General features: G+C 39.9%; 1 protein-coding gene across 9 annotated transcripts in view; it reads right to left on the bottom strand.

Annotated features, from left to right (window-relative positions):
• HERC1 (HECT and RLD domain containing E3 ubiquitin protein ligase family member 1) overlaps positions 1–14414 on the bottom strand; it is a 187733-nt gene that overhangs the window by 9095 nt on the left and 164224 nt on the right. For all 9 annotated transcript variants that reach the window (XM_037054088.1, XM_037054086.1, XM_037054083.1 and 6 more), the window contains 13 exons: positions 13669–13962; positions 12418–12483; positions 12118–12243; positions 11129–11267; positions 9916–10097; positions 9061–9216; positions 8160–8282; positions 7068–7170; positions 5677–5846; positions 4169–4307; positions 2044–2213; positions 540–709; positions 93–258 (listed from right to left, as the gene is read on the bottom strand). In XM_037054088.1, coding sequence (XP_036909983.1) covers positions 93–258; positions 540–709; positions 2044–2213; positions 4169–4307; positions 5677–5846; positions 7068–7170; positions 8160–8282; positions 9061–9216; positions 9916–10097; positions 11129–11267; positions 12118–12243; positions 12418–12483; positions 13669–13962 — 2004 coding nt within the window. The remainder of the gene's footprint in view (positions 1–92; positions 259–539; positions 710–2043; positions 2214–4168; positions 4308–5676; positions 5847–7067; positions 7171–8159; positions 8283–9060; positions 9217–9915; positions 10098–11128; positions 11268–12117; positions 12244–12417; positions 12484–13668; positions 13963–14414) is intronic.

A 14414-nucleotide genomic window follows, 5' to 3' on the forward strand; every position in this document is an offset into this window, starting at 1 on the left:
TTATAAAGCATGTCTGACAGAGTAAACCCTGAGAACAATAAAATGGCCAACAGCTGAGTGAACAGCTCAGCAGGGGACCAGCATGAACAGACCTGGCACATCTCTGTGATCGTGTCATCAAACACTCCTCCGGCATCATCAGCCCCTTCTCCAACCAGCTTGACCTTCCATGCTCTGGAGGGCAGACGGAGGTCTGATGCATTCAGTTTAACCACTTGCCTCGCTATCTGGACAAAGATGGGCTTACACTTCCGTCCTCTTTAAAAGAAAGGGAGAACAGAATAAAATACAACTCTCCCCAACACCCCCAAATAACCACAAAGGTCACTTGAAGGTATCTTCCCATCGGTGAATTAACAGGCCAGCTTAGCAACAGCCAAACACTGTGGTAGGCCCACATAACCCCACTGGGTACTAACCTAAGTACTGTTACTACCCCACTTGACAAATGAAGAAGCTAAAGATCATGGAGATTAGTTAGCACTGTTCACCTAAAAAAAAAGCTAGCCAGTGAGTGCTACATGCATACACATGCTAACCTGGTTGATATCCTCTTTACTGTAATCTGAGGTCCGTAATTTTTGCCTTGAACCATGGTTTTTCCTATGGAGCGCACCATCGGGAGGGTGTAGACTCTCGGGGCTAACAAAGGCCGAAGCTGTCCCTGCACAATGCCCCATGTTCCAGCATTATAGTGAGATGTACTGTTCTGTAACAGGAAGTAAGCTTATCAGAAATGGTACACTTAATTAAACAACAAGAACTGAAAGAAAAAGAAATGGTAAACTCTAAGGCTTGAAAGAAATAATACTCTTCACTTTCAGAATATATATATTTTTTGAAATTCACTTTAAAAGTGTAAATATGGGTATGAGTAATTATTAGTCATCTTGAAATATTTTTATAATGAAATATATTATTTTTTAAAACTTGGAAAACACAGAAAAATACACACATACACACACATAAAACTGTCTGTAACCCTACGGAGATGGCACCATTAACGCTTTGATCTATTTCCTTCCATGTTTTTTCTTTTTTAAAGGTTTTATTTATTTTTAGACAGAAGGGAGAGGAAGGAAAGAGGGAGTGAAACATCAACGTGTGGTTGACTCTCATGTGCCCCCCACTGGTGACACAGCCCGCAACCCAGGCATATGCCAATTGAACTAGCAATTGAACTGGCAACCCTCCCCTCTGGTTTGCCGGCTGGTGCTCAATCCACTGAGCCACACCAGCCAGGGCTTCCTTCCCTGTTTTGTAGACACCCATTTTTCACACTGTTGAAGTCACATTGTTTATATAATTTTCCACTGCTGTTCTCACCTAACTTTGTATCACTAAACATTTCTCCCACTAACTACATGCCAGTTGCCATCACTTCGGTGCACACGGTATTCTGTAGCCTGGCTCATTGTCTATTTCTAACAATGATTTGTCAAATCTCTCATCTGCTTCATGACTGGCTCCCCAAAAGATGTTTTATGAACAGGTTTATAAAATGATATACATTTTGGCAGGCATGCCTACACATTTAAACAAACACACATAGCCAGCATGCTTTCCTTCTATATTTCTAGACTGTTCCATAAAGCAATCAAATCAGCCAAATTTACTTTATCTCCCCCACCTACCCTTCCACAGGACCCAGAGTGTGCACTTGTAAGAAGAGCAAGAAGTCTCCTAAGTGTTGTAGACTCATTCATGTACAGGTAACTCATACTAATGGCTATGTGTGCTTAAATTTTAAAACCCTATACTAGACTTTATAGAAAATACATGCTTAGACATTCATTCTTCCTTGAGGTTTAGACAAACCAAAATACAGACAGAAGATCACTTTGTGTCTAGCAGTATGACTACCAATACCCGGGCTGTCACTAACCCAACAATAAAATGGGAACAGAATTGTTTCCTTTTCTACATTTCTCAAGTGCTAAGAGTATAAAGCATTAGCAATGAAATACTTTCCTGAAGTCTGAGAGAAAAGGCCCAGGCCTGGTGAACACATCATGGTCATTGTTTCCCAAGCCAGCATGTTACCTGGTTGTTGGGGCTGAGGTTCAACAGCCTCCAGGATGAGTACATGAGGTCTGAGAAGTGGTAAAGCAGCCGGAGCCTGGCCCTCGCGGTGTGAATGCTCACCTCCCGCAGTGCCCCGTACTGGGGGGGCACTGCATCAGGTAGGCCCAGCTGCAGAGGTACTGACACACCTGCCCAGAAAGCAGATGGACACTTATAAAGGAAAATGCATTGTTTCCATTTTCAGTATTTAAAAAAATTTCAAACACACAGAAAAATTAAGTTTATGATGAACATCCATTCCTACCACTTAAATTCTATAATTAGTATTTGCATTTGCTATATTACATATTATCAATTTCTCTACCTATCAAGTCATCTTAATTTATGATGGACTTGTGTTGGTTTTTAAAACATCTTTTTTATTTATCATTATGGACACTTGCTTTTTTTTCTCCTTTAGTTTCCCATTTAAGTATGGGGCTTAAACAGTTTCTTCACGAAAAAGAAATACCCAAATTCTTCCTTTCATATTGAATAATTGTCTTCATAATAACACAAGGTGTGGGCCAAGACCAGACAGACAGTTCTGGAAAATGGAAATGGGTCACACAGCAGAGACACCTCCCACGCTTCAACTAGCAACCTGACAGAAAGTGACCACAGCAGAATGAAAGACCTAGGTGCATGATTAATGAAAGCTTTTCACTCTAAGAATGAGAGCTCTGGAGAAGTGAAGACTATGAGAAGTGTATAGATGGTTATCCTCCAATAAAAATGCACAAAGAAGCAGAAACATGATATTTAACTTACCTGAGTTTCCTGTGAGTGAAAATTTGTGCAGCTCAATTCCCAGAGGTATTTTTACTACTATTGATAAAAGCTAACATTTATTGAGTACTTTTATGTGCCTGGCTCTACGCTAAGAGCATCACAGGAACTGGTTCATTTACTCCCACAGCTCTTTATAATAGGTGCTATTATTACTCTTTTTATGGTCAAGGAAACTGAGTCTCAAGGTCACTCAGCTCTTAAGTGGAAAAACCAGGATTCGACCCAGGCAACGTGGTTCCAGAGTTTGAACCTTTACCAGCACACTGTGGAGCCTTTGTCCTGAAGTGGGAGGGAAATCCCTCTGAAAGCTCCAGAGGCCCCGGAGTCTCTGAAGTTTTCAGTACACAGGCAGAATACTGCTCATTCTGGATTCTGTTAACCAGAAACTGTCTCTGGATTCTACTTGGTAGTTGTGCCTTGTTCTCTTAGAACATATGTAAAAGAAAAAAATCTCCCCAGCAGTCTTTCCTAAGGACCTGTGGCTAAGTAGACAGGTTAGCAAAAAGGAAGATAATGCTTAGCTATTAGTCACAAGGTCATTTCAGGGAAATTCTATTGCCTTAGACAACAGAAGATGGTAAAAAGAAAGGGCTTGAGTACCTGGGAAAGAAACGGCTTAGACGTGAAGAAATGTGTAAGAATGATGAATGCTGTCCTTAAGGAAATACATTTGTGGGGAATGGAAGATCGATCTAATGGGGGAGTACGCAGTTGGATGTTAAGTACACAAATATGCATTTTATTTTTCTTTATGTATTTCTGTAGATCTACAAGGATTTCATAACAAATTAAATGCAAAACAAACAACAAAAACATAGGAACAGCCCATCAGTCTCGCTACACACTGGAGTAAAATGGTGGTGATTTTTCTGCTGTGCCAACACACAGACAACCTCATGTTTCAAGTGGTTAACAGGGGTGAAGAATTTGACAAATGGTCTCAGGGTTTTTAATCATTATTCCTAACAGCAGGCTTCAGAAAGCTGCAATTCATCATTTCTTATATATATATATATATAAAAACACACTTAGTTGCTTTGCTACTCTAAAATTATAAATCTTTGCTGGCCTAAGTGATATATCTTCTTCTTTTAGGGGAGCAGAGAGGGACGGTTTCATAATGGAGTGGCAAGAAAATTTCCTGCTGTGAAAGTACTTACAGAGCTGGCAGCACAGAGTGCTTTGGTTGCATGGGGGAAGGTCTGAGGGTTTCAGAACCATGTCGGGATACGGTCTGAAACTGGCAAGCAGACAGTGCAGCTGGGGACTGCTGAAAGAGAAACTGCAGGAGCGTGGATACTGCGCCCCTCACCTGGTGCTCTTGGCGGGACAGGCGGCGCTGTCCACGCAGCACTGTGGCAGCGGCCAGCTGAGATCTGCCGAATGTTTTTCCCTTGCAAAACTGTTACCAGAGTTGGTTCTCGAACATGGTTGGTGTGGCCTAGGCCAAGCTGGGAATAAATTACAAACACAGAGAGATTCAATTAGAAAGAGGAAAAGAGGAAGCCAAGATGATGAATTCTGTCTTAGATGGAAGCAGATATAAATAGGTTAATATTTGTACCAAACCACAGCATCAAAATAATAAAATTAATTCTGATGTTCTCTATCAAAACTGTCCTCAGAGCTCAGACTATTTCCTAAAAACTAAGCTACAACAAAGCCATTCCAATCTAGCATGTGAGTCTTAATGACTGAATACATCCTTGGGTTTCACTTCTGGAGAGAAAATGAATTCTTAGAAAGTTAAAAAAATAAGAACGATCTATAGAGCTTTTACTCAAAACACACTGCTCTCTTGATTTTTTAACATGCTTTGCCAGTGTAACAATACATGAACAATTATAAAAACACACACAGAAGCGGATTCCCTCCCTCAGATCTCTGTTCTTAGGGTCTGACTGGAACACCCAGCATTACAGCAGCTAAAAGCACCACGTACCAGCAGGGAGGATCATGACAAGGCCCTGTCAGGGACCTGCCAAAGGTATCCTCAATGTCAACTAACTCTCCTGTCACTAAGACAGTATACAACCACCATGATGAGCAGCTTCCTCATCTGTTAAGATACTCATGAGAAGACAACAGGGCCAAAATGGATAATGTTGGACCCTGAACTTGAGGGTCCCTGAGTACCTACTCTAGCAGCACCCAGACCCAGAGAGGATTTATAGAAGAAAGGGGTGTGGCTCTGCAGGTGGGGCTGAAAGCCATCGTGGTGGCAGGCATCTCAGACATCTCCCACCAAAGTCCCTCCCTCCTCTACACTCAGGGTAGGCTATACCCATCAACCTTGAGTCCTTCAACCTCTTACAGGCTCAGTTCACTCCTCTGTATAATGGGGGTGACAAGACTTCTTGCACAAACACAAATGTACTTTGTACACTGTCATATTATCAAATATAAAAGTATTGTTTCGCTCTTTCCATTTTCCAGATCAACTGATGCTCCTAGCACCTAATCTCATTTATTACCACAGAAATTACCACAGAAACGATGATAGCAGCGAATACTTACAAAGTGCTGTTGACTGTGTGCCAGGCACCTAGCAATGTATGTAGACACATACATATACTCAGCTAATCCCCTTAATCTTTTTACTGTGATTTTTAAAAAATAATGGTCAATAATGTAATGCTTACTTGGCCACAATCAAGAAAGAACTTGAACACAACTGAACTCCTAACACAATTAGTCCTGGAGCAAACTGATATGCTTGAGGCACTGTGGTAGACATTGTGAGGTTCTTAGCTTATCCTCTTCCCACATGAAGAATGTTATCAGATTTCTGGAATATTAAGCAGCAAGACAAATATTTACCTGTCCTTCTGAATTGCTCCCCCAGGCATATACATCTCCAGTTGATGCCAAAGCAAGCGTGTGCTCGGCTCCAACCGCCACGTCTTCGATGACCACCCCAGCCAGGACAGGGATCTGCTGGGGCCGATTGTGATTGCGAGCACGCCCCTCTGGCAAGCCTATCAAGCGATCTGGGGGGGGGGGAGTCAACAAGAGGAAATTTATGGATGGAACACCATAGTCCTTTTATGTTTTTTTAATGAATCATTTAATTTTTATGGTGGAATGGCAATGACATATGTAACTCATATATACCATTAACTCATTCTGGTAAGGTATACTGAATACCGAGTGAACAAAAAGTTTAAAACTATTTCTTTGTAAAATGTCACAGTCTCCTTAAAAATAAAGTTGCCAGTATATCTAAAATTAGTACCTTATTTCAAACCAACAGGCACTCCAGTGTCCCCATACTTGAGAGGACTGGTGTATAACTTTACAAAGGCCCTAAAGTTCTTGCATCCTAAGGAAACATGTCTTCCTGACTAGTGTGACTCATCCTGAAAACTGAAAGGTCACCAGTTCCATTCCCAGTCAGGGCACACGCCAGGGTTGCAGGCCAGGTCTCTGGTTGGGGGCCTATAAGAGGCAACTTATTGATATTTCTCTTATACATCAAGGTTTTTCTCCTTCCCTTCCCCTCTCTGTAAAAATAAATAAAGTCTTAAAAAATAAAAAAGGAAAGAAAACATGTCATTCAAACTATCTTGTCCTCAAACTTCCAGCCAACCTCTCTCCTTCGCTTTGCTGCCACACGTCTAAGAAAGTGCAGGTCAGACCCTGTTTCTCCGTGTCCTCTAGGCCTGTCATCTACAACCTAACTTCCACTCTCACCACTGCACTGAAAATGTATCTCAAAAGTCTTAAATAACTTCTAACTGCCTACTGCAGCAGCCTCTTTTCAGGCACCAGCCCACAGAGCCCCACAAAACTTTCTGGCAACATGGCCTAGCTCCTTCTGCCCCTCATAATTTGAACCCTGAGCCTATAAATTTCTCAACCTGAACCCCCAATCCCTGGAAGGACCAGGGAGCCCTCTGGTAGTCAAGGCAGTGTTTGTAGCAGCATGGTGAAGGCAGCAAAAAGAAGGGGAAAGGCCTTGGAGAAACTCTTCTAGCAAGAGTGAAGGCTCTGGGATGAGGGGCCATCAATGCAGAGTGTCTTCGTGACCAAGTTCACAGAGAGGAGCAGAGAAGTAGCTAGTGAATGAAGGTCATAGTACCTGCTCATCACCCAGAACAAAATAATGATTCTATTTAGAGTACTTTCTGTAAAACTGGGAAGCAATGTTTCTATGATATACACAAGTATTTACAGAAAATAAGCAATGCAATGCCTGGAAAATGCCTTACCTTGACCAAAGGTATACACATGACCATCTTTGGTCAATGCAACAGAAAACTGAGTTCCACAAGCAACCTTTTTAATTCCAACTCCACAAAGAACATCAACTTTCTGCAAAATAAAAGTGTAGGGCACACTTTAAAATGGAAAAAAATACTCTTGAATTTGAATGTATAAAGTTAAGAATTATCTTCCAATAAAAATATTAAGTTAATTACCTATTTCCACCCAAATCCACAGTCCTAAATTCTATTTTCCCATACTGTTCTGCAAACTAGCAGAATATGGCATTTTTGCCAAATGCCCAAGTGTGCAGGGCATTTGGCAAAAATCCCCAGAACCCCAAGTGAAGTGGAAGCATTCCTCTGGATAACAGAAACCAAAGAAAAACCTGTGGCCTTGTAAAGACTACTGAAGGACCATGTAAAGCCATGGGCCCTTCCCCATCACATTTTTTCTGCTTTCAGAGGTGACAGTAACTGCTTTATATGTTCCCCAGAGAGGGACTTCCTGGTTTTGTGAATCCTTAGCCAAATCCTGTCTAACTTTCAAGATGTCATCTGGAGTTGAACATAAATTGAGTATTTGTAAAAAACGCTGCTTGTTAAATGTGTTAGGAAAATCCACAGAAAAGAGTTGTGTAAGAGGTCTTCTGCAGAGCCAAGAAACCCTCTGTAACGTGAATAAGAGCTTCTAATTTATTTGTTTATACATTCAAATTTTCTATTATTTTTTAAACAGAGGTGCGTATCTGTGTAATTCGGTGCTGGTAATGAACTGAATGGCAGCTGTAAGACTGCTTGTGGTGCCCTCCATAAGACAACGTGGAGATATGTTTACACTATTTCTTCTTTACACAGACAGTAGTCCTTACACTGTTCAGTCTGTGTGCAGAGATAGACACATCCTTGCAGAATTTTTACATCAGGTTTAGTTTAAAATCAAGATCTAGAATACAGAACATTTAAGAATAAGCAACGGAAGCTGCTAAATGTCATTATGAATTACCACAGTAATTTAAATTACTTCCAACTAAAAAGAGGTAGTGACACAGATAAAAATTATGTCATCTGGAACCCTCGGTTAGAGACAACACTGACCTGAGGTGAGGACTTTGCTGTGGAATTTCCTAAACCCAGTTTTCCATAGTCTCCATCTCCAAAAGCCCACACCATAGAGCCGTCTGCTGATACTGCCAAAGTGTGGTTTAAGCCACAAGCCACCTGGAGGAATAACAGGGTGTTCAGTAAGGCAAATCATAACACCTAAAACACATACTCATTTCTGGGCCCTTTTCTCTACTTCAGTGGGAAACTTGGCTATGTTTTCAAAGATTTTTATTGGTTTCAGGGCCTTCTACAATGTTAGAAAGTGTGTCAACAAGAAATAATTTCTAATGTTCACAAATAAAAAAATATCTTTTTTCTTCAAAGTGAAATCCTTCAAATATCTGTGGCTACCTCAGAATCAGAAAGCACAGAAGATAGGGGAAAAGTACATATGACTCAAAAATACTCATTCATACCAGAGCAGTTTGAGGGATAATATAGAAAAAGATAAAAATATCCCCTTGTTAAGAGAAAGTCCCAGTGTCTACAGGACAGGGACAATTGTTTCAGAGCAGCAGCTGTCAGTGATGCTGCAGTTCAGCCATCTGCTTCTAGCCAGCGGATGGGAGTCACAAAAGTCTGCACTGCTGAAGGTTTTATATCAAGCTGTATTAGTACTCTATGGACAAGGCTTTAAAATATGCACATCCTGAATTAATGTGGAATCAAACAGGACAAAGAAACATATGACAAACAAACTTAATTTGACTTAAAATATGAATTTGCACATAAGGAAAAAATCATGAAGAACTATTAAGCCAAGTAAAATGTATATGAAGTTAAATATAACTAGCGATTCCTTTCTTCCCGAAAGGACAGCGTCTAAGGGCACACAGAGGACGTAAGAAACTACACCCGGACAGAATGTAAGTATCAGAGACTTATTCCGTGCCTGTCCAATCTGATACCCCTCCAGTGCAGTCACTCTCTCTGGAAGTTTTTTATTAGAGGTGTTTCCAAGACCCAGACGACCGTAGTCACCGTTCCCAAAGGTAAACAGCTTGCCATCTGAAGTTACCACTGCTGAGTGCTTGAAGCCACAAGACATCTACAGACAGAACAAAGGAGAAAAAAAATTTCTTAAAAGAGGATACTGAGGGAAAAAAAGACAGTCATTTTGGGTTATTAGTAAGGCAATAAACTTCACTGACAAATTAGGATCTTCAAGACCAATATGTTCTATCTGCCCAAATGGCCCTCCTACTTCCCTAAGCCTGATCTACCCCTTCATGCTCAGGAAGACCAAGAAAAACAGCATACCTTGGGGAACTGCTGCTACTCTTCACCTGTGTACAGATGACCTAAACTACATGAAATAACAGGGAAATTCTTTCTAAAGTCAAAGGTGCTATGCAACTTTACAATATTATTTTAGATCACTAATTGATTTTCCAGAAAATGAATATGAACTCAGCCTTTGTAAAAATCATGACAGGTTGATAGCAAAGTGTTCCATTTATCAGTGTATTAAGAACTGTGTGGCAAGAGCTAAACCTCATAATGTTTCTTCCAGGGACCTCAACCTGGCCTGGACTAAGCAGCTGCCACAGGACAAAGGAATCCATTCTAATATCAAAGCCCATTCAAACTTCTGACAAGCCCAAGAATGAATCTAAACAACTAAAGGCAGCTGATCTCTTATAATGATTGTGTAATGTATTTTTACTATTATTTCCCATTACCTAAATTCGATTTCACAACTAGTATGTTTACATTCAAAGCCAGACTTATCCATCTCCTGCCTGACCTGCACCACTTCTTCTCCTTGTAAGGCCTCAATTTGCCTGGGTCGCCGCTGCCTGTCACTGTTCCCATGGCCGAGTTTGCCATAATCACCATCTCCCCAGCTAAAGACCTCACCACTCTCAGTCAGGGCCATTGAGTGCCCATCAGAACCACATGAAGTCACCAGCTGAGTCACCACAAAGCCTGGAACAGAGCAAAAAACCCAAGAGTCACTGTATGTCAAAACTCCCCTCTTACAGCTACTAAAGAATATTCTCAGAATCGAAATATACCAAAACAATACTACAGAAATAAAAGCAATTTCTTAATTCCTAATCAAATTTGTAGAAACAGCCTATCAAAAACTGGGAGCAGCCACATAAGATAATCATGTGACAAGAAAGAAGCAAGTTATGAGAGCAGTTACAGTCATTAAGGACTATGTTCCAGCTACTCCTATAAATGCTTTACATAAATTATCTCATTTTCTGTTTTCACTTAGAACCTGAGCCAGATATATTGTCACCACTTTTATAATTGGGAAAACGGGTCACCAAGAGGTCTAGTAACTTGTGCAAGGCCCTGGAGACAGACGTAGTAGAACTACATAGGTACCCAGCCAGCATCCTCATCCTCACTACTGAATTCTTCCTTGCACTTAGATCTCAAGGAAGAGAACTCAGAGCTACTCAGCAATTGGTTCTGAAGTCATTGTTACTTGTATGCTTTTACTTTAAAAGCCCCCCTTGCTGTTTCTGTAGGTTTCAGAGTCAGTAAAATTGAACTGAAAAAAAAATAAGCCAGGGTCTCCTGCAGTGATTTCTCCAGAGGTATTCTTATTCCAAGGCACAGAATATGCTGACAGTGAAGCCCTTTAAAGCCTTTAGTACATATCAATATAAACTGATTTTTAATTTAAATGAAACACACACATGATTGCTATGGCTATTAATAGTTGCTTAATTACAGTTTTGCAATTTTAAAGAGTTTTATATTCCTCAGTGGGCCTTAAAAGTTATTTATACTATTGATTTTGAGCACTGATATGATAGTAACTTACAAAATAATGTTGTTTCAAATATGAAAATTAAGGCTGTATAAGCCTAAACAAAAGTCACAATATAAGTGAAAGCCTAATATGATTATCTAGCAAAGGTTTGGAACGAGTTCCAACATACACAAACACTGCTATAGTTAGGCCGTAATTTCTGATCAGCTTTCGAGGATAATTTTACCTTGTAAGGCGGAAATAACTGTCAGCACATGAAGGTCATCTGAATTTCCTTGTCCTAATCTGCCATAACTTCCTTCCCCACAAGCCAACACTGTGCCATTGGCTTGGATGACAAAGGTACAATTCTGACCACATATAACCTAGTATAAAAACATACAACTAAATATGTTATCCTTTATTATATACCTTTAACATGTAAACATTAAACATGATTCCATGTATACCTAAGATATCTTAATCAATTTTTTATCTTTCCACTACAGGGGAAGGGTTAATGCAACTATGGGGTCTCTACAAGCCCTTGACTACCTGCTTATTTAACTGACCCACGTATGTGGCTCCTTTGACTATTTAAAGTAGTTTGAACCATGTTATCTACATGGATTTCAGCCAATTGTGTAGAGTTCAAATAAAAACATTAACAACAAAACTGATCAAAGAAGACAGAGGAAAGGGTGATGGGGAGATATTAAAGACTGGGCTAGAGGTTAGCAAGAGGCAGAAACTGGAGGAGATCTATATGAGAAAGAATGGTGCATTCTGAGACTTCACGAGGTGAAGAAGAACAAAAGAGAAAGCAGTTGCCTCAAGAAGGGTTTGGAAATACAGTAGTACCCAATTATTAGAAGAGGGGAGGTATGTCAACAAAAGCTGGCTAAAGCCCCAGTAAGGCTATATAGCAGCAAAGAGACAATCAATAATTAGGAATGCCTTCTATAAATAGATTCTGGTCAGGCCTAATGCATCAAGATGTTAATTCACCATGTCTGAAAGCAAGGAAAACTTAGATACTTATTAGCAAACCTTAAGTCTGATAAAAACTTTAGAAAGCTTATTTGGAAACTGTAACATTTTGACTTTCTTTAGTGATTCCTTACAATAGACTATGAAAGGAACTTTATCCCACAGTAAGTTACTGACAGCTGACAGCTAGGAATGAGAATGATCAGTTCCCAAGGTTCTTCTCCATTTCTTTACCCTGATAGTTACCTGCTGGGCCTGTGAGAATGAGGGAGCTGCTGCAGGTACCATCACATTTCTTCCAGCTTCTGCCAGCTGTCCATGCCTACCAGCACCCCACAAGTAGACATCACATTTACCTCCCAGGTGCCAGTCCTAGAAAAACACAATCATCTCAAAGTTAGATTCATCCATTCATTAAAACAAGCATGTACTGGGTACCAACTGTGTGCCAGCCTCTATGGCAGACACCAGGGCACAAACACACAAGCATTCAGAATCAGAGGATTCACTGAGAAAGACTACATAGTTATCTTCATCTTTACTGACCTCAGGTCTGGAAGTTGCCCAAGACATAATTTGTTCATCCATGCCATTAATCCATTTACTATTATCCTACAAGACAGGGCAAACATCAGGATCAATTTTGCTTAATCAAGATTTATCTCTTAACTAACAATTAAGTCTTCTAACAACTAAGTCTTCTTTCCAAAAAAGAACTTAGATATCACGAGAAACTAAGAGCAGTTTTATAATCATGTCAAACTTGATTTTATGCATTAATATTTCCCTTTATTACAAACATTTTCACTATCAACTATATCACTACCACAATCACGTTGGAAATTCAAAGCTAACTTCTGAGTAACCATTGGTACAAAGTCATGTGCAGGAGCCACTGACCCTGTGAACTTGCTGTAGAGCTTTGGGCAGGTCACTTCATCTTTCTGGGCTTCAGTTTTCTCATCTACAAAAGGACCGATTTGGGACAAATGGGCTGCTCAGAAGGATACTTCCTAATTAGAATATTCTATATTTAGATATTCCCCTCAATCTGTAAGTGTTTTATATTGTACCTATATTTGTACGTATATTCAAATGTTTGTGTATATAAACCTTAACTAAGTAAAGGGGTTGTTAGATCAAGTGATGGCCTGCACTCTCTACACACCACAGTTTCTATAGCTAGATGTCTCAGATACAATCAGAGTGCTCTTCCATAATTCTTATTTTATGGTGATTAAAAACATGCTTGCTGTGCCAAGTAATTTAAAATCCATATGTAGAATAAATCTCAAGATGACCAGAAAAAGATGTTAAAATACCTACAGGATGGGGTAAAAGTAGGTTTACAGTTGTGAGTACACAAAACACAGTTTATTCTTGTATTATTATTAATTATTGTATTAATTTTCATACAAACAACCATAAACCTACTTTTGGCCCACTCTATACAAATAAAATATATACTAACAAGACACTTACAAAGTAAAAAAAGGAAAAATATGGGACTGTGTCATTGAGAGCCAGCATGTTTATATGAGGTCCACAGTTCTCATATGATCAATCCCTGTCACCACAGAGGCCTGTCATCGTATCAAAAGTGACTATCTAAAAGCAAAATATTTTAAATTTATCTAAGAGTACACTCCTAGAGTGTACTATTGAAGCTATTGAACAGTGTACTATTTGGCAGCTACTGAAGCTGCCAAATACTTACTGAGGGTCTACTACATGCTAAACACCTATGATACTGATATAATATCAGCTGCAAGTAATAGCAGTTCATATTACACTTACCATTAGGAATACAAGTTCATCCTCTGGAACGGGCTCTAGATCAGGAACAGTAAAAGATTCTGGAAACTGTGCTCCGTTGGTCAGGGCTTCAGCAGCTTTTATGGTGGTTGAGAAACATTCTAACCAGGCCCACTCGTTCGGATTCCAGGAAGCAGGGTCAGGGAGGCAGTGCTGGTGGTGTGGTGGCACTGGAGGGTTACACAGCAGCTGATCCAGATGAAGCCCCACAGCAAGAGAAGCCAGACACTGCATATAGGGGCTGTGAACAAGCTGGTCTCCACAAACCACATGCGGCTAAGAGAAAATGCAAGGACGTTATGCTGAAGAGCCTATGCCAAATATTCTACATTAATCTACTGCAATCTAAAAGCCTGTAATTTATTTTTTAAGTTTATTATTTTTAAGTTTTTTACTGGAAATAATTTTAGATATTCAGAGTGCTTCAGAGATAGTACAGAGAATTCCTATAAACCCTTCACCCAATTCCTCTAATGTTAACATCTTACATAACCATGGTGAATTTTTCAAAACTAAGAAATAAACAATGGCACAATACTAACTAAACAACACAATTTTATTTGCTTTTCCACTAATCATCAATGCCCCTTTTCTGCTCCAGAATCCAATTCAGGATATCTCATTGTATTTAGTATATTGTCATTAGTTTTTCAGATCACAACTGAATCATGGAGACTTGTTCATTCTCACAATTACTCCTTTAGCAAGAGAACCCTGGGAGCCATCAG

The sequence above is a fragment of the Sturnira hondurensis genome, unplaced genomic scaffold, assembly GCF_014824575.4.
Source record: "Sturnira hondurensis isolate 20B ecotype Veracruz unplaced genomic scaffold, ASM1482457v3 Scaffold0008196, whole genome shotgun sequence".
Lineage (NCBI taxonomy): Eukaryota > Metazoa > Chordata > Mammalia > Chiroptera > Phyllostomidae > Sturnira > Sturnira hondurensis.